The 22,108-nt window shown below is 39.8% G+C and overlaps 2 protein-coding genes across 2 annotated transcripts in view; one reads left to right on the top strand and one right to left on the bottom strand.

The window, feature by feature from the left end:
* Positions 1-5,416: 5,416 nt before the first annotated feature.
* Positions 5,417-11,500, bottom strand: spmip4 (sperm microtubule inner protein 4). Its single transcript, XM_084089208.1, has 6 exons — positions 11,369-11,500; positions 7,702-7,847; positions 7,173-7,319; positions 6,031-6,102; positions 5,910-5,939; positions 5,417-5,588 (listed from the first exon to the last, which is right to left on the bottom strand). The coding sequence occupies exons 2-6, from the start codon at positions 7,785-7,787 to the stop codon at positions 5,429-5,431; spliced, it is 495 nt and encodes a 164-aa protein (XP_083945334.1). The 5' UTR covers positions 7,788-7,847; positions 11,369-11,500; the 3' UTR covers positions 5,417-5,428.
* Positions 11,501-11,557: 57 nt separating this feature from the next.
* The window catches only part of pde11al (phosphodiesterase 11a, like), a 29,664-nt gene continuing 19,113 nt past the window's right edge, over positions 11,558-22,108 (top strand). The window contains exon 1 of the mRNA XM_084089209.1: positions 11,558-12,345. Coding sequence (XP_083945335.1) covers positions 11,572-12,345 — 774 coding nt within the window. The 5' untranslated portion in view covers positions 11,558-11,571. The remainder of the gene's footprint in view (positions 12,346-22,108) is intronic.

Below are 22,108 nucleotides of genomic sequence, written 5' to 3'. Positions count from 1 at the left end.
CATGAAAGTGCTAATGGTTTGGGTAAATGGAGTGGCACTACGCATTCAGTCGTGGATGCACCTGACACTAAAGGTTGGGAATCACTGCTCTTACACAGTCATAAACACATAAAATTTATGGTGCTATATTGATTTATGATGTTTCTGTGATGTTTTAAGGTCATTAAGAATGCATGCCATATCCTTTTTGTTATGCATAGCAACATCCACTCAGGCACATAAATTATGTACAGGTTGTCACTATAATGACACCAGTACTTCACCAATAAGAATTGGACAACCCTTTATGAATTATTAGATAATTAACCTTTTACAAATGTAGAGCATTCAAGCCTTTATTGTGATGTCAAAGCCAATCAGCAGCAAAAAAGAGAAGCCAAATAATACATGAGTAGCTCTATGTATCTTTCATCAGTTTGCTGTTGCCTGTAATGGAGGAGAAAGTAAAAACAGAGGAGGGATGTTGAGGGTATTGTTAGTCATAGTCGGACATGCTGTGTATTATGGGGGTGTGTTCACCAAGCCGTGCATATTTTTAGCACATTCCCGGGGTATTACACACACCCTCATCATTGAGAGTGCTCATGTGTGTTAGAGGACACAGTACTCATTCATGTGAAGTGGGTTTGTGCGTGACTGCACTGGAAATGTGTGGGCTTCCACCAGAAACTAGATGCAAACAATAATCACACAGCATTATAACAGTTTGCATCCACAGTCACCCAACATTTCCAAAGCACACAGTTTGAGAAAGTTCCCATATACTGGTGAAATGTGGTTTGTTAAGTCTTTAACTAAGCAACATTACACTGTCGATGTTTGTCTTTATTTTTGAAAATATTTACAGCATATTAAACGACACTACATGTTGTGACTGCCATAGTTAAAATGACTTTTATTTATGCATAATTTAGTTAGTACAGCTATAATCAATGCAAACGTTCTACAGCGGTGGTTCTCAGCCAGGGGGGCTCTGCAAACTTATTTAAATTCAGTTATATGAACATAACCTTAATTACTTAAATGAATGAATGAATTACAACAGAAGAACAGGTACATACGAGCATATAAAGGAAAGCCTTCAAATATAGTCTCGGACAAAGGGGTTGGGGGTGTTTTAAATAAAACCCACTGCAACATAGGGCTTTGTTTCAGTTGACAGAAGATTTCTAAAGAAAGACAATTCTCCCATCTAGTGTTGGAATTAAGATACTACAAAATTGTGGTTTCATTATCTAGTGGCCAGTTTCCTAAAAGCTGAAGTTATGTAGAGATCTTGCTATTCAGCAACAGCTTTTATCACAGTCAACTTAACAAAATATGATGTTGAATTATATTATATTATGTTATATTATTATAAGCTTCATTTTTTTATGAACCTTTACACCAAAATGTAGGGCATGTCTAAATCCAGTTTAAAAACCTGATTTGTGTAATTATCTAATTTTCTAGCACTAAACATTAAGCAACCCTCAAAACATATACATATATTTAGATTTTTTTATGTTTTAAAATAAGTCTCTTCTGCTCACCAAGGCTTCATTCATTTGATCCAAAATACAGCAAAAACTGTAATATTGTGAAATATTTTTACAATTTAAAATAACTGTTTTCTATTTGAATATATTTTAAAATGCAATTTATTCCTGTGATCAAAGCTGAATTTTCAGCATCATTACTCCAATCTTCAGTGTCACATGATCCTTCAGAAATATGATTTGCCGCCAAAGAAACATTTATTATCATTATCAATGTTGAAAACAGTTGTGTACAATTTCTTTTCAGGATTCTTTGATGAATAGAAGAACAGCATTTATGAAATAGAAAGCTTATTTATATTTATAAAATTACAAATACAGCCAAATTAATGTGACATTTGTATGTGTTTAGCTAAGTTTAATTTTACCTTAGACAATTTATTAGGTCTATTTGACATTTTCACACCTAAAAACGCTTGATGGTGTTTTAAGCCCCCAATGGCTCCTTAGAGGCAGCTAACCCTACCCTCAACCTTAAACCTACCCATCCCCTCGCTGCCTGGAAGGTGCCGTTGGGGGCTTAAAACACCAAACACCCCTAAAAACATAGTATTTGCGCCCTCTATTGTTTTAATAGAGTCATGGATCCCTGAAGTTCTTTGTGGAATGTGCCAATCATTTAGTTGATGACAGTGAACTATACTATTTTCATAGTGTCTGAAGAAGTCAACAACAGGTATGGTTTACTCTGACAATATTCACAGAAAAACTTTCTGCATTGATGAAAAATGAAAAATTAAAACATTATGCTAGACTGCCTGTAAAGGCCATTAAAAAAATAATATATATACATATTATTATTATTATATATAATTGCAGTCCCTTATACACCTCCAACAATGGCTGAAATACAGATTGCTGTCATTCTTCAGCTTTCTGTATGCAGAGTTGTCAGTGAAAGGATCTGTGTGCCCAAGTGCTCAAGGACAACCAGTGGGCCGACGCACATTGCTGCTGTGAGACATGCTTTTCACTTATTTGAAAAAGGTCCTGAAGTAGAAATAAAAAGAATAGAGGAGAGTGGGGACGGTTGCAATACTCTTTACATTTCCTTGAGTTTCTCAGAGGCTGTTTGTGTTGAAAGGCCAACATTTTAATACAATATACCCACAGCCGTCAGCTACCCACACTGCTGCAACATGTGTATATGATAATATGTACAATTTATACTTGAATAGACAAAGTCAAATGTTGTAATAGACCCCATAACGGGGTATCCCACTGGCTATACCAACATGTAACCAAATTCGAGGTTATTTTGGCTAGAAGTGGGTTATTCATAGCCCGATTATATCGGAAATGACAGCTATTGCTTACTGGGTATTTGGTGTGCTGTTCGAAGGGAGGGCTCCAAGATCAGAATTTGGCCTGAACCCAGTGTGCTCCCCCCATACCCCTGACTGGGAGGAAACAGCAGAGAGTGAGGTGGCGGAGGGATGCAGAATGAAATTTTTGAGGAACATATGTGAGTCGGCTATGTATACAGTACACAAGCCTCCTCTTGTGCTTGTGCTCTTGTGCTGGAAATCATTTAAACGTGTTTGTCAATAAAACATATTTTTGTTGCATCATTGCATCAATAGGAAGAGAATTTGGTGATATAAATGTTCCAAAAGTTCCAAGTGCCTAACCACATGGGAACACTAATCACCATAATGGTGAGTTCAAACAAAACCATTTTAGGAAATCAACGTCAATTTATGAAACAAACTTCTGTGATGTTCTCTCAAAATATATATATATTTTTTTGTATTGACAATCAACATTCAAAATGGCTTTGGAAAATGAGTGAATGCAACTAAGGAGAAAGATAGCTGCAGAAGTGAGAGAAAAGTCTATTAAGAATGGTCCTAAACTCTTTTGCTTATGGTACTCAAACCAATCAAGTATTCGTAACTTGTTTTTTCTAAAGGCCCTGTCCCAAATGGAACCCTAAGCCTCCTGTGATCTTCCTCCCCTTTTGTGATGTAATGTCGCTTTGACTGTTGAGTAGAAGTCTGCTGCGGAGCTCATGGGCTTGCGGGCTCGGCAAAAATGCACATCTAGGGGGGATATTGGCCACAAAGGGGCTTCTGAAATGACAAATGGGACACCCTACGGTGCACTTAACGTACACCCGCACACAGCAGCCATTGTAAGTCCACAAGACTGCAAGTGGACATGAAGTGTACCATTTTGGACAGGGCCTGAGTAACAAAGGCATAGAGTACCACCCTCTTCGAAACTGCAGGCCCAGGTTAATCAGGAGAATTCCTGGTAGCCCGCTCATGAACTGGTACCACTAAACAGCACTTTGGACACGGCAACTGTATACTGTAGTTCATTTTCAATAAGAGAAACGCAGAAAGCAGGAAAAACGCTTGCAGTCTATAATTATTACGCATGCAGTAAGGTGTGCCACATGATATAATAGAGACAGACTTTGCATCTGATGACATGTGAAGTCAGAAGTAACAAGTAGATTAATATGACCTATTCTGTAATTGAGTTTTACAGCTCTACTAGCTATATATATATATATATTAAAAGGCACAAAACCTACACAAGGACATTATCAATTCTTAAAACTGCCTCTTCTCTACGTATCCTCAGTTGTGGCACTTGAGGTCAAGAGTCAGTCGTCTCCATGACAACAGGAATAACTTATCTCTTAGACCCACGTATTTATGCCAGCTGTTCCTCTTCCTGGATTTTTTTTTTAGATTACAACTGTCATCATGAATTACTATATTTTCCTTTTTGCATAAATGTTTGGTTTTAGCAATACTCTTGTTAATTAACATTAACTTTCAAGGGTACAATCTCTGTCACACACGTTTCAATTAACATCACGCACACTACACGTAACCCCCCCCCTCAAAAAAGTTATATTTTTTGCCAAATGTAAAGGCCCTTTTCACACCAAAAGTGAAATGAATAAGCCTCAGGCTGAAGGAAATGCAAATTCAAGCCTGTACACAGTAGAGGGCGCAGCTCAAACAAACCTTTCAGCTGTGCTGCCATTCTGGATCTGGATCGCAGAACAACTGGATGAAGAAGAAAGTTCAACAATCTTAAAATTAAACATAAATGTGATGTTTAAATGTTGAAGTCATTTTTGCTTATTAGTATGGTTGAATTAGATCATCAAAGGTGAGCAGCAAAGACATTGGTTAATAAAGTGAGAACGTAAAGCATATTTATATTAGGCATGTTTGCGTTGAAAAACCAACACTGCTTAGTATGGAGATAAATTAATATATAGATAAGTACACGAATACAACAATTAACAGTAATGACGTAGAAGAAGAAAACTACAGACATGGGTCACTGAAAGTATCAATAAGACATCTTTTAACAGTGACTTAGAAAAATGTCTATGGTAGATTGTGGTAGAATGTCTATGGTAGAATATGTACATTGATTCTCCCTCTATAAACCTCCAACAATAGTTAAAATACAGATTGCTGTCATTCTTCAGCTTTCCGAATGCAGAGGTGGCACATATGCTTGGAGAATGAAAGAATGTGTGTTTGCAAACGCTCAAGGACATTGCAGCTGTGAGACATGCTTTTCACTTGTTTGAAGAAGAAATAGAAAAAAACTATTCTCAGTGAAGCTAAGGTCATTCTAGCACCTTTTAAATAGAAAAAAAGAAAAGAATGACTCAGAACTCAGTGAACTATCTGCACCCAACAGAGCTACAGATAAATGATTTAGTTTATAACGACTCTGATGTTTATATTTTAGGGCAGGGGTGCACATATATTTGTGAGGGACTCAATCTTTGAATGAGATGTATGTTTTTTGTTTGTGAAAGAGGCTGTCTGGTATGGATCACAAAATGCATTTTGTCCACAAACTTTTTCAATACATAATTTTGTTTTTGTTATTCAGCTTTTATTTTATGTTTATTTGCTCCTTTGATGATGCCGCCACACAACTACAGGAGCAGAAGCACTGGAGGGCTGGACTGGTAGGGATCGGTATGATGGAAATATAGCGGGATACCGGGGGATGTGGGAGCTGAAAGGATGTTCCCTCGGAATATCAACTTTAATCATCTTCTTACTGTAAGAACACACACAGACACAGGATTATAAATCTCAGGATTTTTCCAATGAAAAGATTGTGCTTTCACTCTATCCTTGATCCATCCCTGCTTGACAGCAAAACCAATTACCCAACAGCATGAAAGGAAGAGAGTAGAAGAGAAGAGAGCACGTGTGTTATTCTAATGTGCAGTTGATACACACAAATGCAAATATTTATATACAAATAAATAAATAAATAAATAAATAAAAGATAGATAGATAAATAAATAAATAAATAAATCCAAGGTGTGCAAAAGAAAAAACAGAAAACGGACAGAAAGATATTTCATAATTTTACCTCATGTCAATGTCCGTCGGTTTGGGAACCCTGGAATCAATGCATAATAAAATAATAAATATGATATAACCTAATTTGATTAGTGTGTGAAATTAGCAAGCGAGAGTCTGTGAAAACTTACAGCTGGTCATTCAGTCGGACATTACTCTTCTTGGTGAGGGTGAGGTCATAATATTGCTCAATGATGACAGACCTAAATGTAAGCACATTCAAATTTTAGTCTAAAAATCTTTTAAGGCATGCATTTAGAAAACGTTATCGGCTTTTTCATGATCAGTTTTTCAATAAAACAAATAAAATTAAGTTTATAAATAATGTAAATTTAATTAAAAATACATTAATAAAATACAACTATGTAAATTAAACATTAAACAGTTCTATATTTTATTTATATAATTTTAATGAAATAATAGTTTAATTAATTAATTTATATATATATACAGTATATATATATATATATATATATATATATATACAGTGCAATGCATAAGTGAATACACCCATGCTAAAGTTGACTAAAAAGAGGAATAAAAAATCATATTTTGGAAATTGAACTTAATGCCTTAATTTAAAAAATTAGGAAAAATCCAACCTTTAAGGACACCAATTTTCTTTGTGAATGAATAATGTATCGTAAATAAATAAATGTTCTTCCTTAAAATACATGGTGCATAAGTGAGTACACCCCTATGTTAAATTCCCATAGAGGCAGGCAGATTTTTATTTTTAAGTATTTTTTTTTATTTTTTTTTTAGGATACTATGCATCCTGATAAAGTTCCCTTGGCCTTTGGAATTAAAATAGCCCCACATCATCACATAGCCTTCACCATACCTAGAGAAAGGAACACGCCGACTTTTTGGGACTTTAGCTTATTCACTGTATCCCCCAGAGTTAGATAAGTTCATACATACCCTTCTCATCTCCGTGCGTGCTGTAACTCTGTCTGACTATACAAATCACAACATGTAAAAAAAATGTTGGCGTAATTTTGTCACTTATTGGGAGCAGTATGCTAGCTGGAGCCGTTTACCTCCAGTATTTGTGCTAAGCTAGGCTAGCGGTGGGTGCTTCAGACAGAGTTACGGCACGCACGGAGATGAAAAAGATATGTATGGACTTATCTAACTCTGGGGGATACAGTGAATAAGCTAAAGTCCCAAAAAGTCGGCGTGTTAAATTAATTTAACTAATGTAATATTTAATTTTATTAAATTGTGTTCAATATATATCAGATATGTCTTAAGAATTAGCAATGCTTACTCAGGCAACACAGACCCTCCGAAGCCGAAGTGTTGATGTCCCTTAATGACTGCAGGGATATGTTCATTCCGATAACTGAAAGCCATCTTTCTATAAGCCTGTTGGCTTTGCTCTTCATGATGCCTTTTTGGGTAGACCCTGTTGTCCCTATATGTACAATTGAAAGACAATGAGTTTAGGTCACATTACACTTATTTTTCTTTATGTTTATGTCCTTAAAATGTAATAACAAAATAATCCTCTTCATTATATAGAACTAAATCTTAAAGGGATAGTTCACCCAACAATAAAAATTCTGTCATAATTTACTCACCTTCAAGCTAAACACATTGGCTTCCATAGTACCCATTCAATGGAAGTCAAAACCATCAACTATTTGGTTACCCATATTCTTCAAAATATCTTCTTTTGTGTTCAGCAGAAGAAATTCATACAGGTTTGGAACAACTTGAGGGTGAGTAAATTATGACAGAATTTTCATTTTTGGGTGAACTAACCCTTTAAATGCAGGATCCTAGAATATCCTCACCTTGGAATATAGAGTCCAGAGATGCTTAACGGTTGCCTCAAGATGGGTGGGAGTCTGAGTGGAGAAGGGCAGGTTTCCTCTTTCATGGTTCCCAGTCAAATGCTCTGGCACACAGGTTGAAAGGTGGGCAGGTGTTCAGCCTGATTCTGGTGGATCAAAGGAAGCAAATGTTGGACAGGTGGACGCCGCCGTGAAAATTGCATCTGCTACCGAAAGCTTGGATTCCCACACTGTTCATAGTATTGAATCTACAAACAGCCACATGAGACCACAGAGTGACACTTTATCCAAGTCCGAACACCATCACTATGGAAGCTCAGTTGCGGCCTTTGTTGTGTTTAAGGGATTTGGTGATGCGAGGTGCTCATTAGACCCGACTCGCTGACAGATCGCACTTAATCCTACTGCTAAGCCCTTAAACTCACTTATAAATTCAAAATATAATGCAAAAGTCATCTTTGAACAAATTAGGCTGATGTCAGTTCCCGTCTGTAGGTTTTAACTGTTACACTCAAAGCTAATTATGTAAATTCAAAAGTAAATGTATTCCTAATGAATAATGCAAGAAATCAATAGCCCTCAGAGAGCAATCACAGCTCAGAATGTAAAGTCTGCCGTGGCTGGGTCTCTGAGTACAGAAAGTTCGGTGCTTGTATTCAATAGATAGGCTGAAACCAGAGCAGGCTATCTGAGAAACAGAGATCTAGGCTACTGCAGAGAGTGTAAACCCATCTCTGGTTTCAACAGCTAACTGAATTCATAGCACATGCATCCAATGGAAAAGTAGTGCAGTTTACACATATAGGAATGCTTAAAGGGGTAGTTCACCCAACATGAAACATCTGTCTTCATTTACGTTCCTTCATGTTGTTCCCAAACTAATAAGTCTTTCATTCATTGAATAAAAAGAAAAAAAATGCATTCTGACATCATAATGGAAAATAGAATCTCCATTGTTCCTTCAGTTGGCTTGAATGTTAGAAAATCCCCTTTAAAGGCTTGTGTGCTAAAGTAATGACTTGTTTGATTTCCTTTAGGTCTCTTAAATTTATTCCCACCAAGTCATCATCACTGCTGTCTCCATTTAAAACAGTAGGAGTGCTGTCCGTGGTCCTGAAACGTGTCACTTCCACAATATGAACAACATATTCTCATTACATTCCATATCATGCATTGCATTAAACATGCATTCAATCTACCCAGCTGTTTTTATAAATGCACACTCCTGAGGAAAAACTCCCACTCTTAGCATGAACATTTGGTGTTCAATAAAAAGCGAACACACCGATCGATATACCAGACTCTATCCAGTGGCACCGCCAACTGCTTGCCAAGCATTTCCACTGACCGGCCTTATTTACAAGGCTGTGTTGAGCAATATATTCAGTATTACACCTTTAATTGGGATCCTCCAGGGGCCTTGTCAAAGGTTTCGAGAAAAGCTGGGATTTAGCACACATGCCAAAGTAAAGTTCAGTGACCAATTACCTTCCTCCTCTTCGGAGGGGTTGCTGTATTACATCTCCTACTGTTGTATTATGAATGTAGTGTGCTGATCCCGCTCCCTTGGTTGCTTGTTAATACTCAACTATGGAGAGCAGGTTTCATTAGCCTGTGTCAGAATATACCTCAACTTGCTAATGAGCATCAACTGGTATAAGCTAAATCGCACACCAGCAACCATTTAAATGTGCTTAAATGATTAACCTATCAAGCTCAGAGTAGCACATAGAGGTTCTTTTATGGAGCACAATAGATGAATACTTAAGCAAACATCTCCTCCATTTGCACCCTACAATCCCAGAATCTGATGAAATTGTTTATTGAAGACCTGTCTGCATTACACATCCATGGATGATTCTAATTAAAACGTATAAACGCTCTCTGGGCAGATCCCAGAAATGGAGTTTAAATGTAAGGAGGAATATTATATCAAAGCAGAACTAATCCAGTTGCATACTTTGTTGTTTCTTTGTGTTAAAAACATATTTCTGACAAAGTCAGAAAGAGTTCAGTTGGAATGAAAGCTGAACAAGTATGCCTTTTCAGGAGAAGTGAAGGTCTGTGCGTCAATGATGATTGGATGGTACATGAGCAGAAACGATGTTCCAAAAACCAATGGCTAATTTGACATTATTTTCATGCATTATTTTGTTACTTTATATATGAAAATTTCTCTATGATATTGTATTATTTAAGCAGCAGATTAATTTGCTATGAATAAATTACTGTCCCACTTTTGCAGATGATCTGTCGAAAACATTCAAGAGAAAAGGAATGTCTGTGTTCAAAAGTCAGTCAATATCACAGAAATATATTTACATTTATCAGAGTTGCAGCAGCATAAATCATCAATGGCCAAGAGAAAGTTTTTATTAGTGCTTAATTGCACATTTACACTTTTTTTGTTGTTGCATTGTTCACCCTCATTATAGTTGTGTTTTAATGGTCCATATACTTTTAAATTAGATATTATTATGGCAATTATTGTTTTATGGTGTTTTAGGGGCCGTTCACATATCGCGTCTAAAAACGCGTGGAAAGCGGAGCTGCGCCGTTTTCTCCTCCTTTCCAAAGCGCTTGCGCTCCAGTGGCGTATGTCGTTGCTATCCAACCATGAACTGCGCTCTCCACAACGACCAGGAAGTTTAGAAATGGATTTCCACCACCGAAAAACGCTGTAGCTTTGCTACAAGATTTATTTACGGAGAAGAGAATTTCACCAGCTTTCAATGTTGTTACTGAAAGGGTGAAGCTGATTGGTCGGTTCTAGTCACATGACCCGCGGTGCGCTTGCGGCATTCTGGAAAAGTTGAGATTCTTTTACATTTGAAATAACGAATTTGAGCGCGCAAAAGACGCGATATGTGAACGGCCCCTTACAATGCATTTTATTTTGAATTACAATGCAATGCATTTTTTTAAATGAATTTTAGTATTCAAACAGTAGATCAATGCCAAAACCATGGTGGGATTTCCAGTGAATGAATGAATTGATAAAATGTACACCTTGTTGCTATACCGCTTAAATATGTAAATGCACATGCTATTATTTACAGCTCTTGTTTATAATGATTTGAAGGAGCATGAGGGTGTTGTGTGTGTGTACATCACTAGAGTCCAAGATAAATTTCCCTTCAGCGACAGTAAAGCAATACAAAGTTCGATTGAAATGTTTTTATTTATTTATTATTATTTCATATTACATTCATAATGAATGCTCTCTGTGCAAACAGGCAACAATGAGCTATTCGTCCTGTTGGAATATTGCCTACATTGTGGACAGACTTAGATTAAAGGGATTCTTTAATGACAAATGAAAGCAGGCATGACTGGGGCTACTTCAAAAGCCTTTAGCTCATTAGTGCTTAATGAAATAAAATAAAAAAGGTATTGAAAAATATTTCTCTCTCTCTCTCTCTCTCTCTCTCTCTCTCTAAACACACACACACACACACAGACACATGCACGCACACACACACACACACGTATTTACGCAAGTGTGAAGACGACATAGCCTACCGTATAAAAAGAGCTTCACCAAACAAAACCAGAGAGTTCGTTAAACTACCACCAAACACACAAAAGAAACATCCATTTTCAGTCACAGACAAACACGTTTGCTTTTAAGTTTATTTAGGTCCTTCCCAGAGGAGACCTGTCTTACCTGTCAAATTCCTTATTATTTTTCAGCGTCGTCGCGCATCAGTCACTGTTCAACTCCACGAGCTTCATAAAAGACCGGCGCGAGGAGGAAGGCTGGAGAACAGTGATATGTAAATGACAGATGGATGTGTGAAGTGTGTGCGGCAGTAGCTGAGCGTTACTGGACGATTTCAGATCACTTTGGTGGCATTTTTGGCTATCGACATGACAGCTTTTGATTTTTCCGACGTGGAGGCATTTTTGGATTGCCACCCAGAGCTTTTTGAGGAATATCTCGTCAGAAAGGGAAAATGTGACACCCTGAGCAGGTGGATCAAAGAGCATCAGCCGTCCAAAACGTCTACGGTGGAGGAGAAACGCGGGGTCGCGAGGGACCCATTCTGGCCCACGAACCCTGACGGACTGAAGCGCAGATCGTCCCACATGGAGCTCCGCAGGAACTTCGCCCGGTCCAAAGCGATGACGGCACACCGGACCTACGACGAGCACGTCAGTCTCACGGCCAACGAGTCCCAGTCAAGTATGCGACGGCGCGCGCTCTTGCGGAAAGCCAGCTCGTTACCGCCGACCACCGCGCACATCTTGAGCGCGCTCCTCGAGTCCCGAGTCAACGTGCCTCAGTATGCCTCCAGCGCCATTGACTACAAATACAGACTCAAAGAGTCCAACGAGAGGGAGTTCTTCCTCGAGCTGGTTAAGGACATTTCTAACGAACTTGACATGACGAACCTCAGTTACAAGATTCTTATCAATGTGTGCATCATGGTAAACGCAGACAGGTGTTCGCTTTTCCTAGTGGAGGGACCGTCTCATAAGAGGACACTCGTGTCCAAGTTTTTTGATGTGCACTCGGGTACCACGGTGCGACCCTCTTCGAGCACTCTTGACTCAAATGAGGTGCAGGTTCCGTGGGGAAAAGGCATCATAGGTTATGTTGCAGAACACGGAGAAACCGTCAACATCCCGAACGCATACGAGGTAGAATTGCAACTAATAATACAGACAATTTCGACAATAAAAGTTTGAAGGTTACGGGAGGGTTTAGATTACTAGTCAGTCACGGAGCGTATTTTTTGACTGTCGTCAAATAGACACAAACTAATAGAAGTCGCCTTAGCCATTGGTAACCATAACAACAGTTAACTCAAGTGACTGAGGTCAGATTTATTTTACTTGATTATAAACGTACATATCAAGAAATACATCACAAAAAACATTTTTTTTAAGTCATTCAGATAACTGACGTTTAGCTAATTGTGCAAGTACAGTTTACAATTTGCGTTGCGCAAGACAAATTGCGCCTGGAAAAATACATTGCATTTCATAATGTAACAAACTTTTAAAATTAATTTTAAATAGCCTACACTGTAAGCCTACATGAAAAATAAAGTTGTAACCTAGGGTAGACGGGGCTAGTTGTTTCAGGGAATTTTATGAAGTGAATATATATATATATATATATATATATATATATATATATATATATATATATAATATATACTATATATATAAGTCAATGACAATAGGATGAAGCCAGAGCCAATAGATCAAGTCTTTGCACTTGGAGACCCGCCCCCTTTTGGAGGTTCTGCCCACTTTGGAGATCTCCGGTCTGCAGTTATACCTATTTGCAATATTCCGCTCTATGCTAAGGGGTTAAACGGATCGTAGTTGATCAGGCCCCACGGTTCGGCACGGATGTGTTTTGCGGATTAATTGCTAAGTTTCTGTACTTAAGCACTGTTATCTGTGCACACAGGCACAGCACAGCACACAGATTAGTTTAGCAAGCATCATTGATTCCTCATTTGCATCTCAGTGCACATTAACGGACACATACACACAAATGTTTTATTATGTGTCAAAATACCAGTCTCAGCAAATATTCTCGTAAAAAACAGTTGGTTATGACATAAGTGAACGTAAAGAGTTGAGAAAGAAATCAGATGTGTATCATTATATTGGATCCGTACATGAGGTCTTAAAGTGACAGCAACCTATAAATACCTTAATACCTGCTGACAGCAACCCATGGGCGTCGGAACCATTGTATATGGGTGGGACAAGACCCACCCACTTTTTAAGACCAATGATATTGGACCCACTTACTTTTACCGTCTCTGATTCAGCGCATTTGTCTTTATATAGTGCTGTCAGTCAAATCCAATTATTAGGGAATTCCCTAATAAATTAAACTCCGCTGAATCGCTACATTATATTTCTCAACGAGCCGCAACTGACGAAAGTAACCGCCCGTTGTACCTTTCCAGTCAAATATTGCGTTGCAAACATCAATAACAGCTTTAAATTGTCATTGCTGGCAGATGACCATGGTATTAGCGGGATAATCCACGGATAGCTGTGCATTTAATGCACGACTTGGAGGCAAAGAACCGCCCGACGTGAAGTGGAGTTTAGTTTACTTCCCAGGTGAAAAAGACGTACTGTTAAATGTATTAAAAATGCATTAAAGTATATTTGTATTAGAGCCCGACCGATATATCGGCGGGCCAATATTATCGGCCAATATTAGGCATTTTCCTAACTATCGGTATCGGCATTTATAATGGCCGATAAATTAATATTTAAAAAATTGCAGCGTGCGGTGATTTATGTAAGAATGGCGCTGCCAATAAAGCACCTAAAAGCTGTCACAAAGAACTGGCAAAAGTGGCAAAAAATAACGGCCGCGTCCGGTAGACACAGTGTTAAAGCTCATTCTGTTACGTTACAACATCAAGCAATATTCCAATAATTTATATAATTATAACACTTTATATAGGGCCATTTTGCATTGAGAGTAGCCTAGTTTCACGTTTAGTACATTTTGCTTACTACTTATTTAACCCTTATGTGCTGTTGGGGATGTTTTCATCCACTATGGGGTATTTTCTAGTCTAAATTTGGCCATAACTTTCTCTGTGTTTCAGCAAATGGAATGATTTTTGGTGACAAATCTTATTTTGACACATATTTTGGGAAAATGCTTTGAAATTTTTCAAAAACTCAACAGTACACTGTGGGCAAATTTACTACCCTTTCGTTATGTTTGTGGCTGAAAACAGCCACTACTTTAAACTGCTGTAAAAATATATCAGATAAATATTTTTTTAATTTTTTTTTGCATAAATCTATTAATCAACCTCCGTCCTGCTCAAAAATACTAAATGTGTAAAAAAAAATCAGGATTTTAACTCTTTAATTGCCAAATTCGTAAATGATGTCACTGATTTGGGAAAAAACACACACAAAATGACTAATTTTCAATATAAAATGTGATTGTGGACTGGATTTTTTTTAACCTTTTATCACAGTCTTGGACATGTCAAAGATCAGAAACAACATTAGTTTTGATGCATTGTTAGTTTTTGTGCAGCATCAGATTTTAACTTTTTCTCCCTCATTTACTGTTCGTGGCTGTTTTTGCCCCATTGACTTCCATTATAACCACATTTTTTGATTGCAAAGTCATGACACCATATAATTATGCATTTTTGATTGTTGGTGGTTTTCCCTGTTGGGAAGAGGTACAATTTGTAATTTTTACTGTTGATAACCAGGTGGCACCATTAACCCTTTAGATAGGCCTGTGCAAAAAAAAGCTTAGTTTCTGGCTTTTACATGGAGTTATATGAAGTGTATATGGAGTATAATAGCATAATAAAGTAAGTGTGTGTGTGTGTGTGTGTGTGTGTGTGTGTGTGTGTGTGTGTGTGTGTGTGTGTGTGTGTGTACTCACCTTGATGCGTCTGAGAAAATCAAAATATGCACCTCAGCTCTCAGAACTACATGGAGTAAACAAAAACAAAGTAAGTGTATTTATGCATCTGCTGCCTTTTGATGGTGAGAAATGCAGACTAAACAAATACAAAGCAAGTGGATTTAAACACTTGCATGCAAGCCTACTGGTCATTTGATGGTGAGAAGAGCAGCAAGCAACATGAGAAAGGGCTTGACTTGTAGTGAAGTTTCAGAGATGATTATGCAGCCTGACCCCTCCAGCGAGCTGCACGATGTATTGTCTTCTCCCTCTGACACCACAGACTCAGGAGAGTCAGATCCTGATTTGGATGTGGCACCCTCATCATCCTCTCTAGCTTCCACTGAAGGCGAGGAGGATTCAGAGGATCCTGGATCTGGGTGGATTGGGAGAAATGGCGAAGTGTGGTTTTCCACCAACGCGGAGACAACTCCCTTTCTTCAGCCTGCCAACTCCCGTGACTCCAGGGCCGACGTGCTATGCCATCGCAAGCGTCCAGAACATGGATTCTGTGTTCAATCTGTCTTTTACGGAGTAAAAATAGGAGGGGAAGGCGATGATCCCACAGGCAACGTGTGGACTCCCCTCTGGACCTGTAGACGCCAGCCAAAATCAGTAGCCCCCATGTAGGCACGGAGATCTGTGGAGTCCACCCCGTTTCTCATTGTGCGGCGCCCATGGAGGTTGGTCATGCTGACAATGAGGTCAATCATCTCCTCAGTAAAAAAACAAATCCGTTGAACACAGAATTCATGTTCTAGATCCTTGCGATGGCATAGCGCGTCGGCCCTGGAGTCACGCCTCTGACAGGCTGAAGAAAGGGAGTTGACTGAAAACCACACTTCGCCATTTCTCCCAATCCACCCAGATCCAGGATCCTCCGAATCCTCCTCGCCTTCAGTGGAAGCTAGAGAGGATGATGAGGGTGCCACATCCAAATCAGGATCTGACTCTCCAGAGTCTGTGGTGTCAGAGGGAGAAGACGATACATTGTGCAGCTCGCTGGAGGGGTCAGGCTGCATAATCATCTCTGAAACTTCACTACAAGTCAAGCCCTTTCTCATGTTGCTTGCTGCTCTTCTCACCATCAAATGACCAGCAGGCTTGCATGCAAGTGTTTAAATCCACTTGCTTTGTATTTGTTTAGTCTGCATTTTACCATCAAAAGGCAGCAGATGCATAAATACACTTACTTTGTTTTTGTTTACTCCATGTAGTTCTGAGAGCTGAGGTGCATATTTTGATTTTCTCAGACGCATCAAGGTGAGTACACACACACACACACACACACACACACACACACACACACACACACACACACTTTATTATGCTATTATACTCCATATACACTCCATGTAAAAGCCAGAAACTAAGCTTTTTTTTTGCACAGGCCTATCTAAAGGGTTAATGGTTCCACCTGGTTATCAACAGTAAAAATGACAAATTTTACCTCTTCCCAACAGGGAAAACCACCAACAATCAAAAATGCATGATTATATGGTGTCATGGCTTTGCAATCAAAAAATGTGGTTATAATGGAAGTCAATGGGGCAAAAACAGCCACAAACAGTAAATGAGGGAGAAAAAGTTAAAATCTGATGCTGCACAAAAACTAACAATGCATCAAAACTAATGTTGTTTCTAATCTTTGACATGTCCAAGACTGTGATAAAAGGTAAAAAAAAATCCAGTCCACAATCACATTTTATATTGAAAATTAGTCATTTTGTGTTTTTTTTCCCCCAAATCAGTGACATCATTTACGAATTTGGCAATTAAAGAGTTAAAATCCTGAATTTTTTTTAAACATTTAGTATTTTTGAGCAGGACTGAGGCTGATTAATAGATTTATGCAAAAAAATTTGAAACAAATATTTATCTGATACATTTTTACAGCAGTTTAAAGTAGTGGCTGTTTTCAGCCACAAACATAACGAAAGGTTGTAAATTTAAACGATGCACAAGGGTTAAAATAGTATAAAACTACTGTACATATGTAATTATAAACGTTTTCATTATGATATTATTAATTTTACTTTACTAAAAAGATCTGAGTTCTTCCTCCACTGGTAGATATTAGAAAAATTAAGATTAAAAATAGAAGATAAGGTTTTGTCAGTGACACTTTTGATATATTTATTGATACAAGTTATGTTTTAAATAACGTGACTAAATTAAAAGACAAAGTCGTTAGTGAAGATTATGCAACAGTATTTAGAATATAATATAATATAAAATGCAATGCAAACTAGTTTGGTTACAGCTCAAATTCTCATTCTATCATTCACCCTGCCTCCATTACATATCTTTGTCACACAAGTGTTTGATCACCACATTTGAGTGATCATTGCAAAACGTTTATATATTTATTCTGTTTATACTGTGTATTCTATATACAGTACCCATCAAAAGTTTGTACACACCAATTGGAAAGTGTGTCCAAACTTACTGTACTATAATACACATAAATAATATTGCTACTGTATTATAATATACACATAAATAATATCGGCCAATATATCGGTATCTGTCTTTTTTTAATCGGTATCGGCATCGGCGCCCAAAAATCCATATCGGTCGGGCTCTAATTTGTATTGTACTAAAAACATACTCAAGTACATTTTTTATATATTTAATAGTATGTCTTTTTCACCTGGGTTGTTTTAATTAAAAGGCACCAGAATAGCCTACATGAAATGGTATTTACTAACATTTTTCTGGGGGAGGACCCACCCACTTTTTTTTTTCTTCCGACGCCCATGCAGCAACCTATAAATACCTGCTGCCTGTCATTAATGATAATCAAACAACAAAACGTCTCGGTTACGTGTGGTAACCCTCATTCCCTGAAGGAGGGAACGGAGACGCTACATCGAGACCGACGAATAGGAATCTCGCTAGAGAGGCTACTTCGAGTGAAACTAAACAAGCCAATGCACATTAGCATTTGCAACAGCTGCTCTGCCATGCAGTGTGGGTATATAATGAGCAGTAGGTCCGATTGCACTTCAGTTTTTTGCTGAGGAGCCGAGCCGAAAAAGCTGGCTGCCCCAGCAGACCGCAGCAGATGTGGCGACGGGACGTGGCGTCTCCGTTCCCTCCTTCAGGGAACGAGGGTTACCACACATAACTGAGACGTTCCTCTTCAGTCGGTCAGTCGGTGCCACGTTGAGACCGACGAATAGGAATTCCTACCAAAGGGCCACAGCTGCTGACCCCATCCAGCGCCCTGTGCAAGCCTCTTGCCCCTTCATGCCTGGAAGGACTATAGGAGAGGGCTTGCACAAAGTATATCTGACACTGTTGTTCCGTGAATACCCATACAGTGAGACTATATAACACTGGGAAAGCGTGACCTTTCTGTTAGGAAGGAGAATGCTGCGGAACCCACATTCTTCCCCGAAGGAGTTATGTGGAGATATACATGTGGACTAACCTGAAGGTTGTACTGCATATGAAATACTGGGTGACTTAGCCCAAGGGAAAGACACAGGCTTCCGTTTAGGAGGAGTCGTGGAAGAATACACATATGGCATCCCCACAGGGCCACACATATGGGACCCAGCCTAGACCCGGTTCTCAAGGATTCAACGAATAAAGGCCTGGAGCGTCCGGCGCGTCTCTCCCCCCACTGCTCTCCGGGCCCTCTTCGGACCCAGAGATGGAAGAAACTGCTCTTTTATTGAGAATTTGGATACCGCTGGTTTTAAGGCCAGTGGCGGAACACAAATAAAAGGGAACAAAAGTTTTTCCACCCGGCCCTCTTCCGGGGGAGGGAGCGGTGCGGTCACCATCTCCTGAAGAGCAGTCCCATCCATCTCAGGGTCGCCCGTCCTAGGGCTGCTTACCCTTGGCTTTGCCACCACTCTTGGTGGGGGCCGGGACGGGTGGGGCGGCCTGCCTGCGACTGGCTCCTCGGCGCCACTTAGGTGGAGGTTGCTGCTGCAGCGTGGGAGCGTGGGCAGTCGCAGGAGGATGCCCTCGGCGATGAGTAGACTGAAGAACCGCAGGCGGTTGGGTGGAGGCAGCTGCTGACTGCCGCGGCAGGATATGCTTGATCGCCTCAGTCTGCTTCTGTACAGCCAAGAACTGAAGTTCTCAACCGCATCTCCGAATAGGCCGGTTTGGGACACGGGGGAGTCAGGGAACTTGACTTTGTCTGTATCCCTCATGTCGGCCAGACACAGCCAGAGATGGCGCTCCTGAACCACCATAGTGGACATCGCATGACCCACCGACCGTGCGGTCACCTTCGTCGCACAAAGTTCTTGGAGAACTTGGGGATCATGACCACCCTCATCAGGGCCGGAGTGGGGCCACTTTTCAGCCCGGGAGTTTCAGGCCCAAGACCGGCCCACTTTTTCCATGGTGGAATTCCAAATGAGCACTTTTTCCAAATTGGATAAATGAAGCAACAGTTCAGCTCTTACTATTATGTAGTATGTATTAATACCATGGTTCAACAAATAATGTAAAGGTTAAATAATAATTTACTTAGACTTTATAATAAGCAATTGCGACTTTATATCACACAATTCTGACTTTATATCTTGCAATTGTGACTTTATAAGAAGCAATTGCGACTTTATATCACACAATTCTGACTCTATATCTCGCAATTCTGACTTTATAACACGCAATTGCGACTTTATTTCAGGCAATTCTGACTTTATATCTCGCAATTATGACTTTATATCACGCAACTGCGACTTTATTTCACGCAATTCTGACTTTATATCTCGCAATTATGACTTTATATTACGCAATTGCGACTTTATTTCACGCAATTCTGAATTTGTACCTCGCAATTCTGAGAAATAAAGTCAGAATTGCGAGATGTAAACTCGCAATTGTGAGATAAAAAGTCGCAATTATCTTTTAAAATGTTTTATTTTGTGGCGGAAACAAGCTTCCATACCTCCTGGCCTCTTCCTCCCATCCATCCTCCCTGACGCGTACCGTTACGGTAGGGCCGGCCCAGCTATCGGTAGGCGCCGGCGGTGCCGCGGTAGCCTACCTGAGAAAACGTTTTGGTAAAGACGGGCTATGGACCCAACCAACTCTATAGAAGGGGAGGGGAGAACTCCCTCACATGGTACAACCCATGCAGAGGCTGCGCGCTGCGGTGTCAGAATGCGGAACGTGTAATGTAACTAACGTGACATTGAAATGTGAAAAAAAAAGAAAAAAAGAAAGAAAAAAAATCCTCGACCGGCCCAAAAGTGAAGCGGCCCACCGGGAATTCTCCCGATTCTCCCGATTACCCACCCCGGGCCTGACCCTCATGCAGGTCCTTCAGTGCCTTGGCCTGATGGACCTGCAACAACGTCATGGTGTGTATGACAGAGGCGGCTTCCACACAGGCCTTGTTAACCTTGCCGGTTAAGTCCGACGAGTGCTACAGGCCCGGGAAGGGAGACGTGGCTCTCCGCGGCAAGTGGTGTTATGGCACAGTTGCATAGCAACGGCCCACTCCACTGGTGGGATGCGCATGTAACCCTTAGCCGCCCCGCCATCAAGGGTGGTGAGGGAAGAGGGGAAAGGTGAAAGGTGCTGTCCATGACCCAGTGAGCTCCTCATGCACCTCCGGGGAAGAAAGGAACCGGGGTGGGTTGCTGAGAACCAGCGCGCGCCACCCCGAGAAACCAATCGTCCAGCCTCAAGGGCTCGGGACACGGTGATGGTTCCACACGAGCCCGATCCTGTTGGCAGTCGGTGCTGAATCGTCATCCGCGGAGAAGTCTGACCCATCCTCCAATGCAGCGATCGATATCTGTTCATCGTGGGGAGAGCCGAAGGATACGGCTGGTACACACCTCGTGGATGGACCAGTGCTTTCCGTCGGTGGCTCTATTGGCTGCGGAGCGTTGGACACAATGGGTACATGACTCATCCACGAACGCTGCTTCAGCGTGTTCAATGCCCAGACACGCAATGCAGCGCTCGTGACCATCCAGCGATCCCAGGTAACGACTGCATCCAGAAACACACAGGTAGAGTGACATCTTTAAAAAGACGCGCTCCACCCGTGTAAGCTCTTTCAGGGGACTGCTCTCCTTGGTGCTGAAGCACGCATAATTTGATCTTAACCAATATATTATATATATTAATACATATTAATACCTGTATACATTGGTTTGTATTTTTTTTAATTCAGTATCATTAAAATGATTGAATTTCATTAAAAAATCTAATATTAATACATTAATACAAAAATAAGATAATTTAAAATAAGAAATCAATCATTTTTGGTCTTGGCTACAAAAAAACTATTGGACATTTCCACCGTTCAATCAATACACATTATTGAACTGCCATTAAACAGCCTAGGCCTTAAGCTAGTGTAAGAGGTGACACATAAATATAAAATCATTGTTTTGGACAACATTTAAAAGACACGTATTGTAACAGCCTTTCAGGTAAAATCTCCATGTAGTTTACCCTTGCCTGGATGTATGTCTGTGTAGTTGTGTATTCTCTTGTTTACCCAACAGCTACAGCAAAAATATTAAATTTTAATATTGGGGATAGAGTAGACTTGGGTTATGCGAAGAGTACCTTCAAAGATTTGTGATTTCTACAGTTGCTGCAGCCAAGGCTTGGAATCGCTGTCTGATTATTTTGATTATGACAAAAGATTCAAGAACCTCAATACTTCATGTGAAGAAATCGCAGTTACAGAGTTGACTGTTTCCCCATCTTCAAATACAAGCTACCAGTTGTGCGTATACATCATTATATCATGGCCACAGGCAAGCCTTCCCCGGTATAGGTCAGAGGAGATCCATTAATGCAGTGCAATGAGTGTGCCACTATCCCATAGCAGTCCAATGGAATTGCATACTTTTTACTTTTTACTTTGGTGGAAATAAAAGCAGTTTGTTCACAAAAAGCAAACTACTTAATATGCTAGAAGATTGATCTGAAAGACAACACATGTTTTTCCTCTTCCTCATTGCTATAAAGTCAAGAGTGAAGATG

The sequence above is a fragment of the Abramis brama genome, assembly GCF_963993115.1.
Source record: "Abramis brama genome assembly, chromosome: 17".
Lineage (NCBI taxonomy): Eukaryota > Metazoa > Chordata > Actinopteri > Cypriniformes > Leuciscidae > Abramis > Abramis brama.
The sequence above is the reverse complement of the archived record's forward strand: the minus strand, read 5'-3'. Positions and strand labels throughout refer to the sequence as shown.

What these genes read in the sequence shown, in the direction of transcription:
- spmip4 (XM_084089208.1), bottom strand. Translation starts at nt 7,787, where the DNA reads ATGAAAGAGGAAACCTGCCCTTCTCCACTCAGACTCCCACCCATCTTG. An exon ending in GTCCGACTGAATGACCAGCT is followed by an intron (nt 5,940 to 6,030) that starts GTAAGTTTTCAC and finishes CATTGATTCCAG; the next exon opens with GGTTCCCAAACCGACGGACA. An exon ending in CCGACGGACATTGACATGAG is followed by an intron (nt 5,589 to 5,909) that starts GTAAAATTATGA and finishes GTGTTCTTACAG; the next exon opens with TAAGAAGATGATTAAAGTTG.